Raw genomic sequence first — 25,649 nt, forward strand, 5'->3', positions numbered from 1 at the left:
CCCAAAGATGTCCTGAATCTTAGTGCCCTCAGTATCTTTAATCATGACAACAGTATTCAATTTGAATACCAATTATCAGAGAAAGTTTACCTTCAATTGTTTTCTACTTTTTTTTCTTTAGGGCAATTCCTTAAATTCCATGTTGTCACTGAGGTTATGCTGATATTGTGAATAGGTACTAAACACGTCTGATGGCTAAATTCAGATTCTCTGATGGGATGCCACTGCCAAGAAAATTGAAAAGCTAGAGTCATGTGCTCTGATGGAATAAACTGGTTCCTTACCGACTACTTGTCCTCTCACTCTGGGTCTGTGCTGATAATATTCAGCCATTGATTTCTTCACTGACAGTGTACCTCTATCAGACAAAATATTTTCTACATGGAATGCAGCAGTATGAGTACATAGTTTTGTGAGGTCTCGATTGTATTTGAGCAGCTGCATTGAGTAAAATAAGGCTACTGGGGGAAAAATGCCTACCTTTTGCATTCTATCACTAGAAACTAGAAAAGCTCATCATTTACATACAAGAACAGGAGTGGATCATTCATCCTCTTGAGCCATTCTAAATCATGGCTGATTTCTTCTACTTCAATGTTCCATAGCCTGTGAACGCTTCCTCACATTTATCCACATTATATTCCACTTGCTATGCTCTTTCCCATATACTCAGTCTGGCTAAATTCCTCAAAACTATGATTTCTACAATCTTTTGTATCATCTGCAGACTTGGAAATATTACAACTGGTCAAAACATCCAAATTATTGATTTTTTTTTATTGTCATATGTATCAAGAAACAATGAACAGTTTTGTGTGATCAGGTGAGGAATATAAAGCTAAGGTTGCAAAGAAGGTGCACAAATAGCAAGATTAACATTAAATTTAAACTTTGAGCGATCAATTCAGAGGTCTAATAATAATGATAATAGATTATAAGCAGCGGGGATCCAAGTATTGATTTTATGGTACTTTGGTCACAGCCTATCAGCCTGAAAGTGACCCAGTTATTTCTACTCTCTGCGTTCTGTCTGTTAACCAATTTCCCAATGCATGTTAGAATAATAGTGTAATTTTGTTCATTCCTGTGTGGAAGTTAGTGAACAAAATTACAGCACTATTAATGTTAGTTTAAGAAAATTCTAAATCCTCCCCATCCACTGGTTTTTCCTTTCTTGGCTCTGCTAGTAATATCCTCAAACCATTAGGTTTGTCAAGCATGATTTCCCCTTCGAAAATCCATGTTGACCCTATCCAATCAGACAGTTATTTTTGAAGTATTGGTAATCAGATTCTTAGTAAAATATTCTACTTTCTCTGCATTGACAATCTGTAGTTCCCATTTTCCCTCCCTCATTTCTTAAAGGAGATACATTTACAACCTTCCAATTTTTATGATGATCATCAATGCATCCATTATCTCTGCTGCCATCTTTTTCAATGCTGTAAGGTGAAGGTCATCCAGATCTGAAATGCTAACTTGCAGTCCCATTAATTTCTCCCAATAACTTTTAATATTTTCTGTTTTCTACACACTTACTTTATCCGATCATTTGAGGGAGACTTGTGTCTTCCCCTGTGAAGATAATCTCAGCAATGCATTTAAGTAAGTACTTTGTGAATATTCGTTTTTCTTCCGTGCAGGTCATATGTGGATTTCTTAAGGCCATTAAATCTGTAAGTACTACAGTGCTTTCTAGTAATAAAGTATTAGGGAAATAATAGCTAAAATCCTCCATTTTGTAATAATAACTTGCCTTTTAAAATAGCTAAGCACAGTGACCATGAGAATGAATTGAGGAATGCCCAAATCTTGGCATATCTTAGTGTCTGTCTTTTTTCCCAGACCGTTTCTATAACGTAATGACTAGAGTACTGATAGGAGCTTAGCTATTATCTGCATTGATGCAAAAAAGCACCGCATTAATAGCTTTTGTTTTAATCTATGTGAACAACACTTTCCACACTGTAAGTAATCTAATCTAATCTAAATGTATTATTAATTATCTAGTGAGAACATAATTAAAGCTAGAAACATTATGTTGTGGGACATGAAACATATAAAATTGTAACACCCATAAGGAGTACAAAATATGCTGCCCTTTGCTAAAAGTCAGAGCTATCGTTAGTATATTCAGGGATATCTTTGTTTGATACTCTGATTAAAGACTATTGATCTCTCGCTGGCGTAATTACAGTAAAGAGTTTGTTTTTGTAACTTGCATGTGGTCCAAGAATTTGAGTCAACAGCAGGATGGAAGATTGGGAAACTTTCAATCGTAAACAAAAAGATGCTTTTAAAAAAAAGTAAGAGCGAAGGTAAATTACAAAAGTAAACTAGCACAAAATATTTGGAATGTCAAGATGCTATATTTCAGATTCAACATACTTTTATGAAGGACAAATCATGTTTGACTAATTTGCTAGAGTTCTTCGAAGATGCAACAAGCAAAGTGGATAATGGGAATGCTGTAGATGTAATTTATCTGGACATCTAGAAAGTGCTTAATGAGGTGCCACACAAAAGGTTAATTCACAAGGTTGGATCATATGGCATTAGGGGTAATTTATTAGCCTGGATTCATGACTGGCTGATGGACGGAAGAAAGAGAGTTGGGATAAATGCTTTTTTTTCTGGATGGCACGATGTAACTAGTGGGGTGCCACAGGATTCGGTTCTTGGACCCCAGCTATTTACAATCTATGTTAATGACTTGGGTACAGGGGTAGAAGGCTCTACCGCCATATTTGCAGATGACACAAAAATAGGTGGGTTGGTAAACTAGATTGATGAAACAAGAACCTTACAAATGAATATAGATAAGTTTGGAGAGGTGTGCCAAATGTGGCAGATGAAGTTTAACGTGGATAAGTGTGAGGTAGCATTTGGGTCAAAAAAATGGGAAGGCAACCTATTAATGCAGAGACCCCTTTGGGTGCTCTGGTGCAGCGGGATCTAGGTATACTTGTTCATGAGTCACAAAAAGCTAGTATGCAGATACAGCAGATAATAAAGCAAATGGAATGTTAGCCTTTATAGCTAAAGGAGTAGAAATATAAAGGTAAGAAAATATTGTTGCAACTATATAAAATATTGGTGAGATCACACCTGGAGTATTGTGCTCAGTTTTGGTTGCCTTATTTGAGGAACGATGTGATGTTGGAAGCAGTTCAGAGGAGGTTTGCTAGATTGATCCCAGATATGAGGGATTTGTCATATGAAGACTGAACAGTTTAGGCTTATACACTCTGGAAGTTAGAATGAGGGGAGATCAAATTGAGATACTTGAGATGATAAAAGGTGTGGATAAAATACATGTGGAGCAGATGCTACCTCTGTGGGGCATTCTAGGATGAGAAGTCATAGCCTTTGGATAAGGAAGAACAAGTTTAAAACAGCGTTGAAGAAAAACTGCTCCCAAAGGATTCTGAATCTGTGGAATTCGTTACTCCAAAGTGCGATGGATGCTGGGACAGAGTAAATCTTTGAGGTGGAGCTAGATTTTTAATTGGTAATGGGTTGAAGGGATATGGAGAGAAGGGAGGAAAATTGAGGTGAGGAGCATATCAACTATCATCAAATTGGAGTAGAATTGGTGGGCCAAATAGCGTAATTGTGTTCCTACATCGAAAGAACTTGAGTGAACACCAACCCTTCAAAGATACCCCACTATCCTATTCTGTAATCCTGCATTTACCATAGGTAATCTATCTAACCTGCATATCCCTGGTTACTATGGGGCAATTTAGTATGGGTAATCCACCTAATCTGTGCATCTTTGGACTGTAGTAGGAAACCCACACAAACACTGGGAGAACGTGCAAACTCCACACAGTCACCTGAGGCTGAAATCGAACCCAGGTCATCCTTTTATCATCTATTCTTCACGGTCTTCTACCTGTCATAATTAACGTTAGAGAGTTTTGGTGAATTTTGTGTTTTTAAACCCAAAGTTTGGTAGTAGATCTGAACAAAATTGGAACATTAAAGTATACTAATTAATACCAAACAAAGAAGTGTTCCAGGCGTGTTGCATTAGGGAAGCAGAGTATTTGGAGTGATGCAGATTTTGTTTTGCTTTATTATTGTCCATATACCTAAGTATAATGAAAAAAAAATGTTTTATATGCAGTTCAGGCAGATTATAACACAGTGACATTCAGATCATAGGGTGATTGAACAGAGCGAGGCATACAAAGTTACAGCTGCACAGAAAACTGTGCAGAACATAGAGTATAGAAAAGTACAGCACAGAACAGGACCTTCCACCAACTACGTTGTGCCGAGGATTATTCCTAATCTAAAATAAAATAATCTAACCTCTGCACCGCTCAATTCACTGCTGTCCATGTGCATGTCCAGCAGTTGCTTAAATGTCCCTAATGACTACTTCCTCCACCATCACTGTTGGCAATCCATTCAATGCATTCACAACTCTGCGTAAAGAACCTACGTCTGACGTCTCTTCTATTCCTTCCTCCTAATATCTTAAAACAATGACCCCTTGTGCGAGTCAGTCCTGCCCTGGGGAAAGGTCTCTGGCTATTGACACCATTCAAGCCTCTTATTACCTTGTATACCTCAATCAGGTCATCTTTCTTCCTCGTCTCCAGAGAGAAAAGTCTGAGCTTAGTCAACCTCTCTTCGAAAGTCATGATTTGGAGATGCCGGTGTTGGCCTGGGGTGCACAAAGTTAAAAGTCACACAATAGTCCAATAAGTTTAATTGGAAGCACTAGCTTTCGGAGCTCTGTGTCTTACAATTATGTACTCTACAACCACCTAATGAAGGAGCAGTACTCCGAAAGCTAGTGCTTCCAATTAAATCTGTTGGACTATAATCTGGTGTTGTGATTTTGAACTCTCTTCATAAAACAAGCCCTCCAGTCCAGGCAGCATCCTAGTAAACCTTCTTTCCACCATCTACAAAGCCTCCGTATCTTTCCTATAAGAGGGTGACCAGAACTGGCCGCAATATTCTAAATATGGTCTCACCAGGGTCTTGTAGAGTGCGTGTAAATCCTCGTGGCTCTTAAACTCTGTTCCCGTGTTAATGAAAGCCAAAACACCATATGCTTTCTGAATGACCCTATCCAGTTGGGTGTCAACTTTGAGGGATCTATGCATTTGAACACCAAGATCGATCTGTACCTCCACACTGCCAAGAATCCTGTCTTTAATCCTATATTCAGCATTCAAGTTCGACCTTCCAAAATGCATCACTTCGGATTTATCCAGGTTGAACTCCATCTGCCATTTCTCAGCCCAGCTCTGCATCCTGTCAATGTCACGCTGCGGTCTGCAATAGACCTCGATACTATCGACGGCACCTCCAACCTTTGTGTCAAATGCAAATTTACTAACCCACCCCTTAACCTCCTCATCCATGTCATTTATATACACAACAAAGAGTGGAGGCCCAAGAACAGAGCCCTGCGGGACACCACTCACCACTGACCTTCAGGCAGAATACTTTCCATCTACAACCACTGTCTGCCTTTTGTCAGCCAACCAATTCTGAATCCAGACAGCTAAATCTCCCTGTATGTCATACCTCCTGACTTTATGAATGAGCCTACCATGGAGAACCTTATCAAATGCCTTGTTGAAGTCCACATACACCACATCCACTGCTCAACTTTCGTCGACCTGTCTCGTCACTCCTCAAAGAACTCAATAAGATTTGTGAGGCACGATCTGCCCTGTACAAAACCAAGCTGCCTTTAATCACTCTATGCTTTTCCAAATAGTTATAAATCCCATCCCTCAGAATTCAAAACCAAAACAGACGTAAGACTGACTGGTCTGTAATTGTCAGGGATTTCCCAATTCCCTTTCTTGAAAAGAGAAACAACATTTGCCTTCCTCCAATCCTCTGGTACGACTCCCAGGGAGAGTGAGGAAGCAAAGATCTTCGCCAGTGACTTAGCAACTTCCTTTCTCGCTTCCCAGAGCAACCTAGGATAAATCTGGTCTGGCCCTGGGGACTTAATGTTTGCCAAAATTTCCAGCACATCAACTTCATCAATCTTGATCTGTTCAATCCTGTTTCCTAGCTCCTCAAAGTTCTCATTCACAACATAGTCCCTTTCCTTCGTGAAAACAGAAGCAAAATACTCATTTAGGATTTCCCCTATCTGCTCAGACTCCACGCATAAGTTCCCTATGCTATCCCTGATTGGCCCTACCTTCTCCCTAATCATTCTCTTATTCCTCACGTGCGATTAAAATGCCTTTGGGTTCTCCCTAATCCTTCCTGCCAAGCCTTTCTCATCCCCCACCTGGCTCTCTTCAGTCAATTTCTGAGTTCCTTTCTAGTAAGCCTGTAATCCTCTAAAGCTGTGCTAGATCCTTGTTTCCTCCACCTTATGTAAACTGCCTTCTTCCTTTTGTAAAGAAGCTCCTTTGTTCTTGTCATCCAAGGCTCTTTAAATTGGCTTCTTGCCTGTCTCAGAGGAACAAATTTGTGCATCACTTGCAATAATTGCTCCTTAAACATGTCTGCTGTGCCCATTCTGTGGAACAATTGCTCCCAGTCTGCACTTCCCAACTCCTGTCTGATAGTGTCATAATTTTCTTTTCCCCAATTAAATATCTTCCCTTGGTAAATGCTTCTTTCTCTCTCCAAGGCTATCGTAAATGTGAGGCAGTTTGTGATCACTGTCACCAAAGTGTTCTTCCACCGTGAGATCTGACACCTGTCCTGGCTCACTGCTGAGCACCAAATCCAAAATGGCCTCTCCCCTTGTCAGCCTGTCTACATACTGAATAAGGAAACCCTCCTGAACGCACCTGGCAAAAACGGCTCCACCCAAACCATCTGCACTAAGGAGGTTCTAGTCAACATTGGGAAAGTTGAACTCACCCATAACAACAAGCCTGCCACATCTGCATATTTCCAAAATTTGCCGGCCTATGAATTATTCAATCTCCCTACTGCTATTAGGGGTTCTGTAGAAAACCCCCAATAAAGTGACTGCTACCTTGCTGTTCCTAACTTCCACCCATACTGACTCAGTAGATAAACCTTCCTCAACAACCTTTGTTTCTGTGGCTGTGATGCTCTCTCTGATTAGCAATTAGATTAGATTACTTACAGTGTGGAAACAGGCCCTTCGGCCCAACAAGTCCACACCACCCCGCCGAAGCGCAACCCACCCATACCCCTACATCTGACCCTTACCTAACACTAGGGGCAATTTAGCATGGCCAATTCACCTGACCTGCACATCTTTGGACTGTGGGAGGAAACCCACGCAGACACGGGGAGAATGTGCAAACTCCACACAGTCAGTCGCCTGAGGCGAGAATTGAACCTGGGTCTCTGGCGCTGTGAGGCAGCAGTGCTAACCACTGTGCCACCGTGCCGCCCAATGTTACACCACATCTTTTTCCACCCTCCCTGTACTTTTTAAATGTTCTAAACCCTTGTTCTATCAACCATTCCTGCCCCTGTGAAACCCACATCTTCATTATGGCCACAACATCATAGTCTCAAGTACTGATCCATGCTCTAAGCTCATCACTCTTATTTCTGACACTCCTTGCATTAAAGCAAACATACTTTAACCGATCCCTTTGTTCCATTACATGAAGTGAAGAATAATATTAGTTTTGAAATTTGAGAGGTCTATTCAGCAGTGAGGAAGAAGCTGTTCTTGAACCTGTTGATATGTAACTGTAAGCTTTTGTATCTTCTGCCCGATGGAAGAGATTGTAAGAGATTAAACTGGGGTGGGAGGGATCTTTGATAATGTTGGCTGCTTTTCCGCAGTAATGAGAAGTATAGATAGGATCAATGGATGAGACGTTGGTTTGTATGAAGGTTTGGGTTGTGTTCACAACTTTCCGTAGTTTCTTATGGTCCTGGCCAGAACAATTGCCCTACCAAGCTGTGATACATCCAGATAGAATGCTCTCTATGGTGAATCTCTAAACGTTGGTTAGGGTCCTTATAGACTTGCTAAATTTCCTTAGGTTCCTGAGGAAGAAGAGGCATTGTTGTGCCTTCGTGGCTGTCACATTAATGTGGATGGTCCAGGACAGATTGTTGTTTATTATCAGTCCTAGGAACTTGACGCTCTCAACAATCTCCAGCTCAGCTCCGTTGATGTGGATAGGTGTGTCTCCTTCTCCTTGCTTCCTGAACTCAATAATCAGTTCTTTAGTTCTGCCAGCATTGAAGAAGAAATTGTTATCTTTGCATCAATCAGCAAGTATTTGGTCTCCTTCCTGTATTCTGTCTCGTTTGTTGTTCTTCCTACAATGGTGGTGTTGTCAACGAACTTCGGGATGGAGTTAGGATGAAATTTGGTCACACAGTCATGAGTGTACATGGAGTACTGTAGGGGACTGAGTACGTATCCTTGCAAGGTACCGGTGTTGAGGATTGTCATAGAGGAAGTGCTGTTATCTATCTTCACTGATTGCAGTCTATGATCTGAAAATCAAGGTTCCAGTTGAAGAGGGCAGAGCAGAGGCCTGGATTTACCAGATTGTAAATCAATGGAAGATGATAAACTACAATTCATTGTGGAGTTTAAGCAGCTAGTCAGGATACTTAGGTAAAAATAGTTACCACTGATCATTGAATCTGAGTTTAATAATAGGTACTGTATTGTTTTCAAATAAATCAGATCCAATAGGTAAGGTATTGATTTCACATAAACCAGAGGGGTGGCAAAGTGGCTCAGTGGTTAGCACTGCTGCCGCTGAGCACCAGGGACTCAGGTTCAATCCCAGCCTTGGGTGACTGAAGATTTTAGGGGTAGCATGGTGGCTTAGTGGTTAGCATTACTGCCTCACAACACCAGGGTCCTAGGTTTGATTCCAGCCTCAGGCAACTGTCTGTGTCTGATTGGGTTTTCTCCGGGTGCACTGGTTTTCTCCCACAGTCCAAAGATGTGCAGGTTAAATGAATTGGCTGTGCTAAATTGCCCCAAGTTTTACGTGCATTAGTCAGAGGGAAATGGGTCTGGGTTGGTTAATCTTTGGAGGGCCGGTGTGGACTTGTTGGGCTGAAGGGCCTGTTTCCACACTGTAGGGAATCTAATCTAATCACTTGTATCAGCTTGGCACCTATCAGCTAAATCACAGTAATCAGGAAATTAATTAAATGAATAACCACTAGAAAATGCTGTCAAGAAAACAGCACCTAAGATTTCAAGGTTAAGATGCAATTGGATCATGGCCAAAGGAAAACTATGAGACATTAATTAAAAGGTGTCAGCTGTGGTCTACTGATTGTACTCGTACTTCTCAGTCAAATGTTTGTGGGTCAAACATAATCCTGGCTAGCACCGCAGTGCAACACTGAGGAAGTGCTGCACTGCTGCATGCGTTATTTTTTGGGATGAGATGGACCAAAGCTCTTTCTGCTCTTTTGGAAAAGATCCTTTGTCATAATTTGAACAAGAGCAACATTTAACCGTCAACCTAAATTACTAAAATAGATTAAATGATTAGAAATCTCTTGAATGTTTTGTGGGACTATGGTGTTTGAAATTGGTTGCCTTGTTTCCTACACCAAACAATGACCTCACTTCATTAAAGTATCTGCAGTGAAGTGCTTTTACCTGAGGTTGTGAAATGTGCAATTAGAATCTTATGATGAAAACCCTACCAGATTTGTGTTGCACCAGTGACAACTTAAAATTCAATATGGACCATTGCATAGTACAGACCATGGCAATTAAAATTAGGAGTCACCTGTCCTCCATGGACTGGAGAGAATTCAAGAGGATAGTTGCAATAGAGTGTTGGGTCAGTGGATACATTACAATGTGCAAATACCGACAGTGAGGCAACAGTAAAGAAAGTAAAATGAGTTATTTATATTTTTGATAAATTTGTGGTGTAGTTTTTTCTGTATTACATGCTATCTGTAACATGCAACAAATTGTACAATGCAATCTTCAGCTGCAAACTGAAGTTAATGCATATATTGTTTGCCCAAGTTATTTGAATGTAAATGCTCAGAATCTGTGCTGGAACTGTGCAGTACTCTCATTGATCCACTTTTGAAATGCTGCATACAGAGTTAGCATAAGTTAACCGAAAGACTTGAAAGATAGTACAGGGTAGAGAAATGAGGTTGATTCCAAAGTTGAATGGATGACAAGACAAGAAGACATAAGGATAAAGAAAATAAACTCCCTAACAATACTTCCGGATTTACAATTGTAGCAAGACTAAAATTCAGGATAATGAAGCTAAGTTTATAGTAGATGTCAAAGTATGCTTTTATATTGAGAGTGATCAGCATTTAAAACTGAATGGCACAAAGTTTATAGAGTCACTAGAGTGTGGAACAGGCCTTTTAGCCAAGCAAGTCCACACCAACCCTCAAAGAGTAACCCACACAGACCTATTCCCCTACCCTATATTTGCCCCAGATTAATGCACCTAACATCCCTGAACACTATGGGCAATTTAGCACAGCAAATTTACCTAACCTGCACATTTTTTTTGGATTGTGGGAGGAAACCCACGCAGACACGGGGGGAGAATGTGCAAACTCCACACAGACAATCACCTGAGGCTGGAATTGAACCCGGTCCCTAGCGCTGTGAGCCACCATGCCACCCCTGAATTATACTGGTTCTTTTAGAATGTTGTAATGTGGAAATGGTAATTCATAAATATCACCTACAATTTATAACTAAAGCTTAATGCATGCATAAAACAAAAAAAGGTTGAATAAATTTAAAATTCTCCATTTCAGTTCTGCAAGATAATAATTTGTTTACAGCTTTTTGGCATCTTGCACAATATCTGTTTTGGAGGGTATTCTTGGATAGAAAGCGTTGAGGAGAATATCAATCTGTAAAGACCATTGCATAGATTTGTAACAGTGAGAATGATTGAATAGTGAAAGTAGACAACAATGTTTATTCTTTAAATGTGGGAGACGATTACAGTCACTCACTTCATCGAAGCAATTGAGCACAGATTCAGAATTTAACCAAGCACTTTCCTGAGCAGCTTTGCTTAATACCATATCATAGATATTCATATACACACTGAATTGTACTTTAAAACTTTTCAATATATGACAGGAGAAAGCAAGACTATCTTTGACTTTTAGTAATAGATGTTTAGAAATATAGAAATATTGACATTTTATATGGTATTTTCATTGTTTAATAGAGCCTATTTAAAATAGATTTATTGAAAATATTACTTTAATTAGCATACACTCCCCAAATACAATAATTTGTAAAAGCTTTATAGTGCATATTAATAATGGCCCACAGTCTGCTAAGATAATGTTTATTACAACATCCACTGTTTCAGTGTGGCTTTCTCAGTAAACTCTTTTGCCATTCTGGTACTTTAAGCAGATTTGATTCTTTACATTAATTGTTTCAGTATCTGAGTTCATCAAATAGATTCAAAAATCAACAGTTTAAGGATTTCCATGAACTGAATTTAAATAAATACGAGATGAGAGTTAAACATTTATTGCTTCAATTTTCCAAATTTAATCTGTACTTAATATAAAATCCACAGTTCAAAATAAGCATTGTATGTGAGAACTGTTGTTCAGAGTACATCCAAAGTATAGATAAGTTTGTTGCAATAATGAATATATGACAGAATTGAGATCATTTAGTGATTTTGCAAAAATCTCATCATATTAGCTATTATTTTTCATGATATAATCATACAAAATATGTCCATTCATCCATTCAAGTTTCTTAGTGTTAGTTTTCCTTCAAGTTCCTTCTATTTTCAGATTTTCTCAGTCTTGGTCAAACAAACAAACTGGAACATGTTACGCAATATTAAAGTGCTGACAGTTCCATATCTGTAGAATTTAATTATGAGAAAAAAAATACACATTAAAAATTATTAAAGGAAAACTGTTAGATTTGAACGCGCATCCATATGAAAAATAAACAGATGCCTCTTTTAATGTGATAAGTGAGCATTATCTAGAAACTTCAAAGTTATGTTTTTCTGAATGTTTTAAGAGTTAAGCAACATTGCTGTCAGATGTGACTTCTGCTTGTATTGGAATGCTGGTTTTCACTGTGACATAAAAGACCACATTTCATCCACAAAGCATCCCTCATTCATTGGTTCTGTTCTTTTAGCACCTTCCAATTCAAGAGACAGTAGGGTAGAAATTTGTTTTGCATGGTACTACAAAATGAACAGCTAAATCATAGAATCTCTACAGTGTGGAAGCAGGCCATTTGACCCATCAAGTCCACACCAACCCTCCAAAGGGTATCTCACCCAGACCCATCCCGTATAATTTCCATAGCTAATGCAGTAACCTGCACATCTTTGGACTGTGGGAGGAAACAGGGGGATGATATGCATACTCCACCCAGTCCAAGGCAGAGATCAAACTCAAATTGCTGGCACTGTGAGATAGCAATGCTAACCATTGAGCCACTGTGCTGCCCCAAATAAAGCACTCTAAGGATCACCACAGCTCAGGCAAGGTGAGAGGTTGGGAATGAAAGTACTTCATGGTAACACTATGCATTGCAAATGAGCCACCTTGTCAATTGAGCTAACTGATCAGCTGAAATATTTTTTCCTCAGACTTTCCTAGGTCTGCTGAGTATTTCCAGCAATTTATTTAATTTCAGATACTCAGTATTCATAGTATTTTGCTTTTTCATTTCTAACTCATGGTATTCACTAAATGAAAATGTAATTTGAAATATTATGATTTTGTATTCTATGTGTCTTAGCATTTATTGCAGTTGTGATTTTGTTATGAAGATGTAGAAGTGAACTATACCTTTAAGAGAGTGAAGGACTTAGAGAGGCACACAGAGTGCTGGAGAATTTGCAATGTAACATGTGGTCCAGCAGTTAGAGTTTACTGAATACAAAAACAAACTCGAACGTGGCCAATCAGTTTAAATTATACCCAAAAAAAACCAAACTCCAATCAAGTTTGAATTTAGTATTTTGATAATATTAAAAGCTCATTACACAATCTGATGCTTTGGGGGAAAAAAACTGGGGAAAATTGAACAGTTGAGGGCGAACTGCCAAAAGACCAACAGATGTAGCCTGCTGGTCAGAAATCTCTGAGAGATACCTGTCTAGAGAAGGAGTTTGCACAGAGAAAAACATCGACACTGACCTGGAGACCAAACCTACAGAGGAAGATATAAAGAGAAGATTCGACAGCTGGCTAATTTTGAAATTTGAATTTTTCAGTAAATCTTTATCGGGGGTTTTATCGGAATAGTATTGTCGAGGAAAAGGTAAAAGATAGGTTACAGAAAGGAGTTGTAAATAGTTTTAATTAATTATTCTCTGCTAGACTTTTAAAAAGTTGTTAATTTTTACTTTAAATAGTGACTTGTGGGATCGTTCTTGGCCTCTTGAATTTTAACAGCACGGGGTAAATCTTTTAAATTTTAAATTACCGGGGGGAGGGGGGGGTTGGGTGGGGGTTACCCCGTGTTGGAACACTTTGCACATAATTGTTTATACAAGGCAGTCAGACAACATTTAGTGCAGGGCTTAGCCTGGTGACACCATTTGACTGGTTATCTATATTTTTAATGCCACCAAAGGTATACTGAGTGAATGATTGTTGGAATAATTGATCTAAAAACAAAAAAAAATTGAAAATACTTAATAGGCCAGACAGCAGTGTGGCTTGTGAATATTCCTATGTTCTGCAACTTTTTATTGTTTGAGATGAACTGACCTATTGAAGACAATACAACCCATATAAAATGGGGGAAGGTGTGCTTGGATGGTCAAAGCACAATTCCTGATGTATGTACTGCAGCAACTAAGTTATCTATAAGCGATTTGGATGAGGATATAAGAGGCATGGTTAGTAAATTTGTGGATGACAGAAAACTTGGTGCTTTAGTGAAGAGTGAAGAAGGTCATCTAAGAGTGCAACAGGAATTTGATCAATTGGGCCAAAGAATGGTTGATGGAATCTAGTTCAAATAAATATGAGGTGTTTTGGTAAGACAAACCAGGGCAGGATTACACAGACAGACCCTGGGGCATGTTGTCAAACAGAGACATCTTGGGGTACAGGTACGTAATTCCTTAAAAGTGACATCACAGGTAGACAGGGTGGTGAAGAAGGCATTGGCACATTTGGTTTTCATCAGTCAGAGAACATCAAGTTATGGCAGTATATATCATTGTTAAGGCCACATTTGGTGTGCTGTGTACAATTCTGGCTACCCTGCAGTAGGAATGATATTATTAAGCTGGAAAGGGTGCGAAAAAGATTGACAAGTAACTGTTACTGAGACTGGAGGGTTGGAGTTATAAGGAGAAGCTAGATAGGCTGTGACATTTTTCATGAAGTGTATGGGGCTGAGGGGTGACCTTTCAGAGTTTAATAAAATCATGAGGGGCATAGGGTAAATAGCCAAGGTAAGGGAGTCCAAAACTGGAGGGCGTCATAAGTTTAAGGTGAGAGCAGAAAGATTTAAAAGGAACTTGAGGGGTGACATTTTCACAGAAGTAAGGACAAATACAGCATTTAAAAGACATTTGGAAAGGTACATGGATAGGAGAGATTTAGAGGGATATGGGCCAATTTCAGTCAAATGAGACTAGTTCAGTTTAGGAAACCTGGTCAGCATGGACAGGTTGGGCTGAAGGATCTGTTTCTGTGCTATATGACTCTATAAACTTCAAGACTTAACGGTATGTTAAATGGATTGTTTATGAACTATTACTATCAAAAAAAATTTGCAAGCAGTTTCAAGAGATAAAACCAAATAAGAGTAACTAGACATTGTGGGAAGCATACAAATGTCTCACATTTATAAATAATGAACAATTAGGTAGTGGCTACTTTTAGGCACAGAATTTGAAAAGTAACAATGCTGATGAAAGCTTTTTTTGGTATTTGGTAATATGCTTACATTGCTGGGTCCTATTTGGCAGGTCTTAATGGACACGTGAAAAATGTCAAATACCTCAATTTGATCAAAGCTAAAAAGAAATGAATGGGAATCCTGCAAGGTAGAGTTGTACTTTTAAAAAGAAGTTATTTTCTTCAGAAAAGAAAGAAATAGAGTCATGTATACACTGGTTGTAAGGTTGCTCACTGAGCTGGTAGGTTTGTTCTCAGACATTTTGTCACCATGCTAGGTAACATCATCAGTGAGCCTCTGGTGAAGCGTTAGTGTTCTATCCTGCTTGATTTTTATGTATTTTGGTCTGTTAAGGTGGGTGATATCATTTCTGGTTCTTTTTCTCAGAGGTTGGTAAATGGGGTTGAAATCGATGTGTTTGTTGATGAAGTTCTAGTTTGAATGCCAAGCCTCTACAAATTCCCATGCATGTCTCTGTTTAGCCTGTCATTGGATGGATGTGTTGTCCCAGTCGAAGTGATGTTCTTCTTCGTCTGTGTAAGGATACTAGTTATAGCTGGTCATGTCTTTTGGTGATTAGTTGGTGCTTGTGTATCCTGGCAGCTAGCTTACAGCCAATCTGTTTGATGCAGTGTTTGTTGCAGTCTTTGCAGGGTATTTTGTATATAACATTTGTTTTGATGGATGTTGGCACAGGATCCTTTAGGTTTATCAGTAGCATTTTCAATGTGTTGGTAGGTTTGTAGGCTACCATGATGCCAAGGAGTCAGAGTAGTCTGGTAGTCATCTCTGAGATGTCTGATGTATGGTAGTGTGCAGAGCATCTCTGGGCGTGCTGTGTCTTCTTGTTTGGGTTTGTTGTTTAAGAATTGGCAGACTGTGCTTATTGGGTACCTGTTGTTCTTGAATACATCGTATAGGTATTTTTCTTCTGCTCGTAATTCCTGGGTGCTGCAGTGTTTTGTGGTCCATTTAAATAATGCCCTGCCTGCACCCAGTTTGTGGGTTTCGGGATGATTGCTCCTATAGTTGAGTATCTGGTCTGTGCGTGTTGCTTTCCTGTAGACGCTGTTCTGCAGTTCTCCATTGACTGTTCGTGACACTGTGAGATCTAGGAACGAGAGTCTGTTGTTGTTTTCTTCCTCTTTGTTAAAATTTATGCCATTAAGGATGTTGGTATTGATATTATAGGTTTCCTCTAATTTGTTCTGTTTCGTGATGACAAAGGTGTCATCCACATATTGAGGATCTAAAATCTGGAATTAGACCATTGTCAGGAGTAACCATTTTTATGCATGCTTTTATTAACCACACGATGGCTTCTTATTACAAAGTAACATAACAAAATGGCTTCAGGCTGCAAATTAACTCTGTGTTTGAAATGGCTTCTTACCCTGCTAAAAATTGCATTCCTGCCATGCTGAGCTAACTGAATTAAAGGTAAAGCAGAACAATGGACCCTTCACAGCATTGAATTAACTAAGCTAGATAGGATATCACTATTTCAGTTAACCTTGAAATGCAGGTGGAAAGAGATAAATGTATAGTAAATAACTTTGTTTTCCAGAAAATATCATTGGGTTAACCTGCTGTCCATTATGTCATTTTATTACATTTTATTGGATTTATTCTGTAATTAAGGCTGTACTATTTCTTAAGAAACATATAAGAATTGCCTTTGTTCTAAATGGAATTGCGCAGTTTGATGTCCTGCTCTTCCATCCTTGTCCTTGGCCTTTCTCTGCTGTTCTTTCAGCCAGTTTCAATACAGTAAGAGCCATGACATTGTTCTGTACTTTAAAACAACTGAGTGGTAATTTGCTATCTTTCTTTCTTTGTTCCATACTAGAATCCTACCAATTTTTATATTATTTAATATCATGCCGATTGGTAGCATCACTAATATGATCTTGGTTGAAAGGGAAGCATGACCAATTTGATTCATTTTGTGTTAATTGATAATAATCCACAATTGTTTTAAACTGGTTCAGCCCCAGGAGTAATTTTAGGAACATGGTCAGAAATGCACAATGTAAACATTACAAATTAATTCAAATTTAGGAGGTATGGTATTTATACAAAAAAATTGAATTATTGTTCTGTGCAGATATTTTGCATTGCACAAAATAACTTATGTGCTTCACTACTTGAATACTTATTCTATTAGGCTATTTTACCACAATGTGATTACCTGTTACACTTTGTGTTCTCTTCTTCGTTTTATACAGTTCCACACTTTGATTGCAGATCCATAGAAAGAACATTAGGAGAATAGATATTGCAAAAAGAACTGTAGTGACAACAACAAGGAAATACAAGTCCTTATAAACTGGTTCTGTGGAAATACAAATATTAGAAGAAATGTATTTTTATCTAGAATAAATAGTTAAATGATGAATGTTATATATTTTTATGATTTTCTGTGCTCTTCGTACTTCCCTTGTGGGATCCCATTATAGCCCTTCTCTCAGTCAAAAAACAACAATAACAGTTAAACAGCAGATTACTACTGATGCTGGAAATCTGAATAAAAATAGAAACTTCTTGGAAAGGTTAGCGGGTTAGATAGTGTCTGTGGGGAGGAGAACAGTTAACATCTCCGATCAATGACTTTTATCACTATAGAAAAGTCATAGATGTAGCATATGGGTGGCATAAGAACAAAGGAAGATCTGTGATACGATGGAAATTAAGCAACATTGAATGACAGCAGAGCTTGACTTGTAGGACCAAAGGTGCTGGGGCAAGAAAAGAAGCAAAGAAACAAAAGATGTGTCCAAGGCAGGTGTGCTCAGACTGAAAACAAAAATAAGAAAAACAGAAACATGCAAAGAAAGAGAAACAAAATGGGGAAACGTAGTTTACAATTTTGAAATTATTGAATTTAACATTGGATCCAGAAAGCTGTATTGTACCTAAATGAAAAGTGAGATACTGTTTGCAACCCTTGATCAGTTTCATTAGTTGAGTACAACAGGCCAAGTGGTGTCAGCGTGAGAACAAGATGAAGAATTAAAATGATAGGCAAACAGAATTTGCACTTGCTGATTTATATTTGCAAATACATTCTATTTTGTTCAAAAAACACACAATCTGTACGTAGTCAGTCCATGTAACATTTTATTAATTCCTATTTTGGAAATAGGACCAGTCCGACTCAAGGTTGGGATACAGATAGACTCTCCTCACACCTTCAATGCATTGTCTGAGCCGAGATGTTACCTTTTTTTCAAATAAAATCTTAAATTATCTCAGTAATGTGACTTGAAAGAAATTCTTGGATTTACATAATAATGAATTGAAACCTGCAACCCATTCTAAGTGATTAAGACTTAACAGCAATCTAGGTTTGTTCAATACATCTCATCAGCTGTGTGATATTTTGATCTTTTTCTATAAATTCTGTGTCCTATGATTCTGCCCCACTAGCTACCTGATGAAGGAGCAGTGCTCCGAAAGCTTGTACTTTCAAATAAACCTGGTGGACTATAACCTGGTGTTGTGTGAGTTTTAACTTTGTCCACTCCAGTCCAACACTGGCACCTCCACATCCTATCACAGACATGCCTTTGTTTTGATGGAAATGACCCCATGTTCAAAACCCACTGGATCTTGACATGAAACAATAACTTTGTTTCTCTTTTCAAAGCTGTTGCCTGACCTGCTGAGTATTTCCAACATTTTCTGTTCCTATTTAACATTAACAACTTCTCTGTTTCACTTGGCAGTTTCTCTTTTATTTTGGGGATTGCAACTTTTCTGACAAACCTATTTTGTGACACTTTTGGAAGTACAAATGCAGTCATTTTCATCATTAACAATCTAATCAGAAACCTCATACAAGTTAATTCAAAACTATTTGGCTTTAACTTACTGACCTTCCTTAATTAATCCACACTTGTCCAATGAACTGTTAATTTTGACTGTGATCAACTACCGGTGAAGTCCCCAAGAGCTGTGTCGTAACACGCATGAACAAGTTAACTAACTAAGCTTGACTCGAAACGTCAGCTCTTTTCTCTCCTTACGGATGCTGCCAGATATGCTGAGATTTTCCAGCAATTTCTCTTTTGGTTTCAGATTCCAGCATTCACAGTAATTTGCTTTTAACTCATTGAGTTTTGGACATGTGTGTAATACAGGCAGGTCTGCTATAACCCCCGTTTCGTCAATGTGAGTTTACTATAACACAAGTGGCGAACTGGGGATACGTTTCTAAAACGCAAACTTTTAAAGTGTGTATTGGTTTTAATGTGATTCCAGCCCCATTGGTTTACATGGTACCGCTGTTTCATGATTTTCTTATAACATGGGGTAGCACAAGAATAGAACTACCGTGGTAATGACTGTGTTAAGAATTCTCAATAAATCTTTGCAGCATTAGAAGGGTAAGGCCAGTAATTCTGCAATTTCCACCCTTGTTTCCTGCAGCATCCACAGATGCAACCTATCCACTCCTGGTGACCCATCACCTTTAAGTACATTGTTTCTTTTCAGATCTCATTTTTATCAATGTTTTGTCCATCCAATACTTTAACTACTGTTTCCTTTGCTGTGACATTGGAGGCAAAATCATCCCCTCTTTCCCTTTTCTATTTCCTTTTTCACTTTGTCTCTGAACATTCAATATTCATCCTGATCTCAGTTGTATTATTAATCTGACATTTATTATCCATCCTTATTTTAAGCTGCAGTTTACATTCTGGCTCTTTCATCATTCAGAGTGCTCCTTTGATTATAAATTAGAAGTAAAAATCCTTTAAAGCTACTCTGCTATTCAACAAAATCATAGCTGATCTGATTACCCCACATTCCAGCCAACACCACAGCCTTTACCTTCTTGTTACTGAAGAATCTATCGAGCACTGCCTTAAAAATATTCAAAGACTTTGCTTCCACTGCCTTTTGAGATGTAGGGTTCCAGAGACTTGTGAACACTCTGAGGGAAGGAAATTGTCCTCAACTCTTATTTTTAAACAGTGACTCTTATTTTAAACAGTTCCAGATATTCCCACAAGAGAAGACATGTTTTCCAGATTCACCTTGCCAATGCCCCTCAGGATTATATGTTTTAACCACATAACCTCTCGCCCTTTTATAATCCATCAGAATCCAAATCTCATAAATCCAAATTGCCCTCATCACCAAACTGTTTATTCCAGGGATTAGTCTAGTAAACCTTTTCTGAACTGTTTCCAATGTACTTACATCCTTTCTTAAATGAAGAAACAAAATTGTATACAAAATGCCATATGTGGTATCACCAGTGCCCTATGTAACCTCCCTGTTTTTATATTCAATTCCCTTGCTGTACCTGTACACTAAATCTTTTGCAATTCACACACAAAGGCACCTACATTCCTCTGCACCCAAGTTTCTGCAATCTCTCATCATTTATACAATATACTTATTTTTTAATGTTTCTGTCAAAATGGACAATTTCATGTTTTCACATGTTATACTCAATTTGCCACTCACTTAAACTTTCTATATCATTTCATCGAAGTCATTTCATAAATTATAAATGGCTGAGGTCCCAGAACTGATTCTCATGGTACACCCCTCATTATATCTTGTAACCAGAAATAGACCCATTCTCTAGATCCTGTCAGCGAGCCAATCTTCTGTCCATGCCCTATGTTATCCCCTACCCAATGTGCTATGATTTTCCTCCCTTTACCCCTAATGGGAATGGTACCTTGGCTGTTCTCAAATGGAGAAAGTGTGGACGGCAGATGCTGGAGATCAGAGTTGAAAAGTGTGGGACTAGAAAAGCACAGCAGGTAAGACAGCATCCAAGGAGCGAGAGAGTTGACGATTCAGGCATAAGCCCTTCATCAGAAATTCCCAAATGATCTATTCTTTAGACATTGTCCAAGGTTCAGTTACAGTTTTGTCTGCCAATCTTTAATTCTAATTTACCCAGGACTGATCCATTCTCAATCTACCGCTTCAGAGCATCTAGAACTCTTCTTCATCTTTTTCCTGCTAACTTAAACTCATGATACTTTGAGCACTGTCCCCATCCGATGTCGAAACTTGATTTATCTGACGCTCATTATTTTTCAGAACTCTATCCAACAATACCTTCTTCCTCATTAAGCTAGAAATATACTGATGAAGAAAATTATGCCAAAAACATTCTAGAAACTTTAGCACCCTTTACAGTCTGCTCCTGGTCCATACAGAAAGTTGAAAATGAAATTAAAACCAGATGTTTAGTTCTCTTGTGCATATTGGGAGCAAGGGAGTGCTTTTACTGTCCCCACACACAGTTTAGTCCTTGTGGTTAAGGCAGCTAATTTGGTCTGATTGATATGATTAATTGATATAATCAATATCAGGTAATATTAATTGATTTGCTTACTGAAGACAGAACACTATTTCCTCCCTGTGGGGTGGTCTTTCTCTGGTTGAACGACTGGGTTCATATGGATCATGGGGAGGAAGGGAGCGAAATCGGTCCAGGACAACAACTCCCACTATATTTACTATCTCCCTCTGCCTGTTTTCCACCAGATGGAGCAGTTAAGCTTGGGCTATGGTTTCTATTTGAGACAAGAGGAAATCTTAAAATTAAGCCAGACATGCAGAAAGAAAAGGACAAGAAGTGAATTATTAATAACAACTTACCATTTATATTCAATATAATAACACCATCCTTGCTTCCTCCTACTTTATCTGTCACTGTCACAACATAGCAACCAGCATCATATATCTGAACATTAGAAAGCTGGATGGACCCATTTCTGTATTCCTGAATCCGGTCTTGATAGCTCTCTGAAATGTTTTGATAACTGCCTGGTTCCCAGGTGATGATACTTGTCATTCCTCGTGATGATAGCTGCCTCCATCTAATTGTAGGCACTCCTGTGCATCTATATTCCACTGATAGAATAGCATTTTCATCCACTGAAGCACTGACAAAATGATGAGGTATTAGTACCGTAATTCCATTTGCTGCAAAATAACAGATTCAGATATGTTGATTATGATTATAAAAGTAATTCTACTTCCTAAGTTACAGGTATTTTTAATCAATCTCTTCCATCACAACTTGAGCACTTAGGATTTGAAAACAGATTTCCTGGCTGAAAAGTAAGGACATGTACCCTGCATCACAAGTGCCTCTATTCCTTAAGTTATTTAATGAGGCAGAAAACATTGAGATCAATTGTAGAAGAGCTTGTTGGTGCCATACCATCAACATTAGGAAAAGGGAAGACCCTAAGTGTCCAATCTGAGCAACATTGGTGGTCAGGTATTAAGTACAGGCTGTGACATCTCTCACAGGAGACAGAAAATTGAACAATTAGGTCATGCCTCGATTAAAACAGCTTTTGAGATAAAAATACCAATCTGTCAATTGTACTTTTAGGGATGTAGCATTTCATAGAATATAGAATAGTACAATACAGTACAGGCCATTCAGCCCTCGATGTTGTGATGACCTTTTTTCCTACTCTAAGATCAAACTACCCTACATACCCTTCATTTTACGATCATCCATGTGACTATCCAAGAATCACTTAAATGCCTCTACTGTATCTAACTCTACTACCACAGCTGGCAGTGCATTCCATGCGCCCACCACTTTCTACCTCTGACATCGCCCTTCCTCCAATCACCTTTAAAATTATGCTCCCTCCTGATAGCCATTTACTGCCTGGGAAAAATTCTCTGGCTATCCACTCTACCTATGCCTCTGATCATCATGTACACTTTTATTAAGTCACTTCTCATCCTTCTTCACTCTAATGAGAAAAGCTTTAGCTCCCTCAACTTTTCTTCATAAGACATGGCCTCCAGTCCAGGCAGCATCTTGATAAATCTCCTCAACACCCTCTCTTAAGCTTCAAAATTCTTCTTATAATGAGGCGACCAGAACTGAATATAATATTCCAAGTGCGGTCTAACTAGGGTTTTAAAGAACCTTGTGGCTCTTAAACTCAATGCCCCTGCTAATGAAAGCCAACACACTATATGCCTTCTTAACAACCTTATCAAATTGGGTGGCAAACTTTGAAGGATCTATGGATGTGGAAGTGGACCCTCCATACTGCCAAGAATCCTGCCTTTAACCCTGTATCCTGCATTCAAATTCAACCTTCCAAAATGAATCACTTCACACTTTTCAGGTTGAACTCCATCTGCCATGTATCAGCCTAGTTTTCCATCCTGTCAATGTCCCAATGCAACCTTCAATAGCCCCCCACCCTAACCACAACTCCACCACAACTTTCATGTCATCGGCAAACTTACTAACTCATCTTTCCATTTCCTTATCCAAGTCACTTACAAAAATAACAAAGAGCAGAGGTCCCAGAACAGATTGCAGCGATACACTACTTGCCACCAACCTCCAGGCTAAATGCTTTCCAACTACTATCACCTTCTGTCTTATATGGAGCAGCCAATTCTGTATTCAGACAGCCAAATTTCCCTGTATCCCATGCTTCCTTCCTTTCTGAATAAGCATACCATGGAGAACATTATCAAATGCCTTACTAAATCCATATGCAACACATCCACTGCTCTACCTTCATCGATGTGTTTTGCCACATCCTTAAAGAATTCAATAAGGTTTGTGAGTCAATAGCCTTTCCCTCACAAAGCCATGCTGACTATCTTTAATCAAATTATGCTTTTCCAAATAATCAAAAATCGTGTCTCTCTCAGAATCCTCTCCAGTAATTTGCCTACTTCCCACTCTTCTAAGTCCATTCTTCAGTTCCTTCCTGGCCACTTTGTAACCCTCTAGAGCCCTTACTGATCCTTGCTTCCTCAAAGTAAGCTTCCTTCTTCCTCTTAACTAGATGTTCTACATCTCTTGTTATCCAAGGTTCTTTCACCATACCATCCCTTCCTTGCTTCAGAGGTGCAAACCTGTCCAGCACTCATAGCAAGTGCTCTCTAAACAATCTCCACATTTCTGTCATGCTTTTCCCTGAGAATATCTGTTCCCAATTTATGCCCCACAGTACCTGCCTAATAGCATTGTAATTCCCCATTTCGCCAATCAAATACTTTTCCATACCATCTGCTTTTATCCTTCATGATTATACTAAAGATCAGGGAGTTGTGATCACTAACATTCAAATGCTCTTCCACCAAGAGATCTGACATCTGCTCTGATTCATTGCAAAGCACCAAATCCAATATGGCCTCCCATCTACTCAGCCTATTTACCCATTGATTCTGCAATACTTCTTGGACACACATGGCATTTCCTTTCATAAATCTGGAGCTTAGAGCCAAATAATACCTAAGCCCCTTTTTTGCCTACTTATACTGACCTGAGTTCATTAAAATGTAATCAAATAAACAATAAAGATAAAGTTACATTTCTGACAATGAGGTTCAAATTAGAATCAGATAAAATTGAATCAGAAATAGTGGGGTTGCAGGATTCTATAGTGGTATGTTGTGTCAACTGGTGCAGCCTGAAAGCAGCCCATGATCCAAAGGTTAAAGGGGCTCGGTTGTACTGATAGCCACAGTCAGTTCTGTCAATACCTGATTTGGAGCTTGAATTATACCTGCACCTCATAAAGTTGTGTTCCTATAGCCTCCTTGCTAAAACAATGACATGCCATGATAGTATTTCTGAAAAGTTCCTGTTGGAAAAATGCAAACTGAATACGCATTGAGTGCATGCTTTCCTGCCAAGTGCCCACCTCATTCAGCGTATCATTAGCAAAATCTACTCAGAATCAGAAGTCATGTTCAAGTTAAATAAAAGGCCAAAAGAAAAAACATCCAGATGTTAACCAGTAGCCTGAGAAAACAAACCAGTAATTACCATGTATGTATTGTGTGCTTCTTCAACTGTGCTACTTGCAAGACAGCAAGGATGCTGACTGGATGACTTTAATAAGTGCCAAAATAGGTTCTTCCAACAAGTACAGGACTCTAACTCAAATACGTTTTTCAGTGTTACATATTTGTGTGGTGAGCCATTGACACACTGAATGTTAGTGAAGCCTCATTAAACCATGGTACGTAAAACATTGCCATCTGATAAAATAAGGTTAGAGACAAAAAAACCCTGTAAATCCTAGAATCCAAAGTAGACAGGCAGGAGCCTGGAAGAACATGACAAGCCAGGCAGCATCAGAAGGTGGAGAAGTCAACATTTTGTGTGCAAACCTTCTTCAGGGCTACATCTGAAATGTCGACTTCTCCACCTCCTAATGTGACCTGGCTTGCCATGTTCTTCCAGGCTCCTGCCTGTCTACTATTTTAAAAAAAACACACTTGATGGATGACTATTTGCATGCTTACATTTTTTTTAGAGATTGAAAGAATAGATGTGCATAATCATATTTCTAGGCCAAGGCACCTATACATTGATCAAATTCAATTAATTTTCTCAAGAATTTAAGTGAACTTTATCTATGTTTGTCTTAAACAATCATGTTTGCTTAGTAAACTTTCATGGTAATGTGTTGACGTATTCTTTATTTTAGATAGGCAATTTAAATCTATCCATTACATTAGCAGAAAACTACAATGCAAGTAAAATTCTAAAGCATTTGGCTAAGGTCTTATGTTAAATATTGGATAGTATGAAAGGGTTTATTATTTGTAGTGGGGTGCAATGTTAGAGTAGCAAGTCAGCAAAGTAAGTCATAGATATCACCATAGATATGGTGCAAAATCAACTGTTTGCATCCCAGCAAATATTAAAAAAATGCCGTGGATGAATGTTAAATGGTAGTATTATCTTTTTCAAGCAAGTTTATGAACATAAGGAACAAGAACATAATTTTCCTTATGTTTTGCCCTATGTTAATTACATATTTATAAATTTAGCTTA

The 25,649-nt window shown here is 38.6% G+C and overlaps 1 protein-coding gene across 1 annotated transcript in view; it reads right to left on the reverse strand.

Annotated features, from left to right (window-relative positions):
- Nucleotides 1-11,205: 11,205 nt before the first annotated feature.
- vstm5 (V-set and transmembrane domain containing 5) overlaps nucleotides 11,206-25,649 on the reverse strand; it is a 36,590-nt gene continuing 22,146 nt past the window's right edge. The window contains exons 2-4 of the mRNA XM_072577819.1: nucleotides 21,464-21,790; nucleotides 17,022-17,165; nucleotides 11,206-11,808 (exon numbers count right to left, since the gene is read on the reverse strand). Coding sequence (XP_072433920.1) covers nucleotides 11,786-11,808; nucleotides 17,022-17,165; nucleotides 21,464-21,790 — 494 coding nt within the window. The 3' untranslated portion in view covers nucleotides 11,206-11,785. The remainder of the gene's footprint in view (nucleotides 11,809-17,021; nucleotides 17,166-21,463; nucleotides 21,791-25,649) is intronic.

The sequence above is a fragment of the Chiloscyllium punctatum genome, chromosome 9 (assembly GCF_047496795.1).
Source record: "Chiloscyllium punctatum isolate Juve2018m chromosome 9, sChiPun1.3, whole genome shotgun sequence".
Lineage (NCBI taxonomy): Eukaryota > Metazoa > Chordata > Chondrichthyes > Orectolobiformes > Hemiscylliidae > Chiloscyllium > Chiloscyllium punctatum.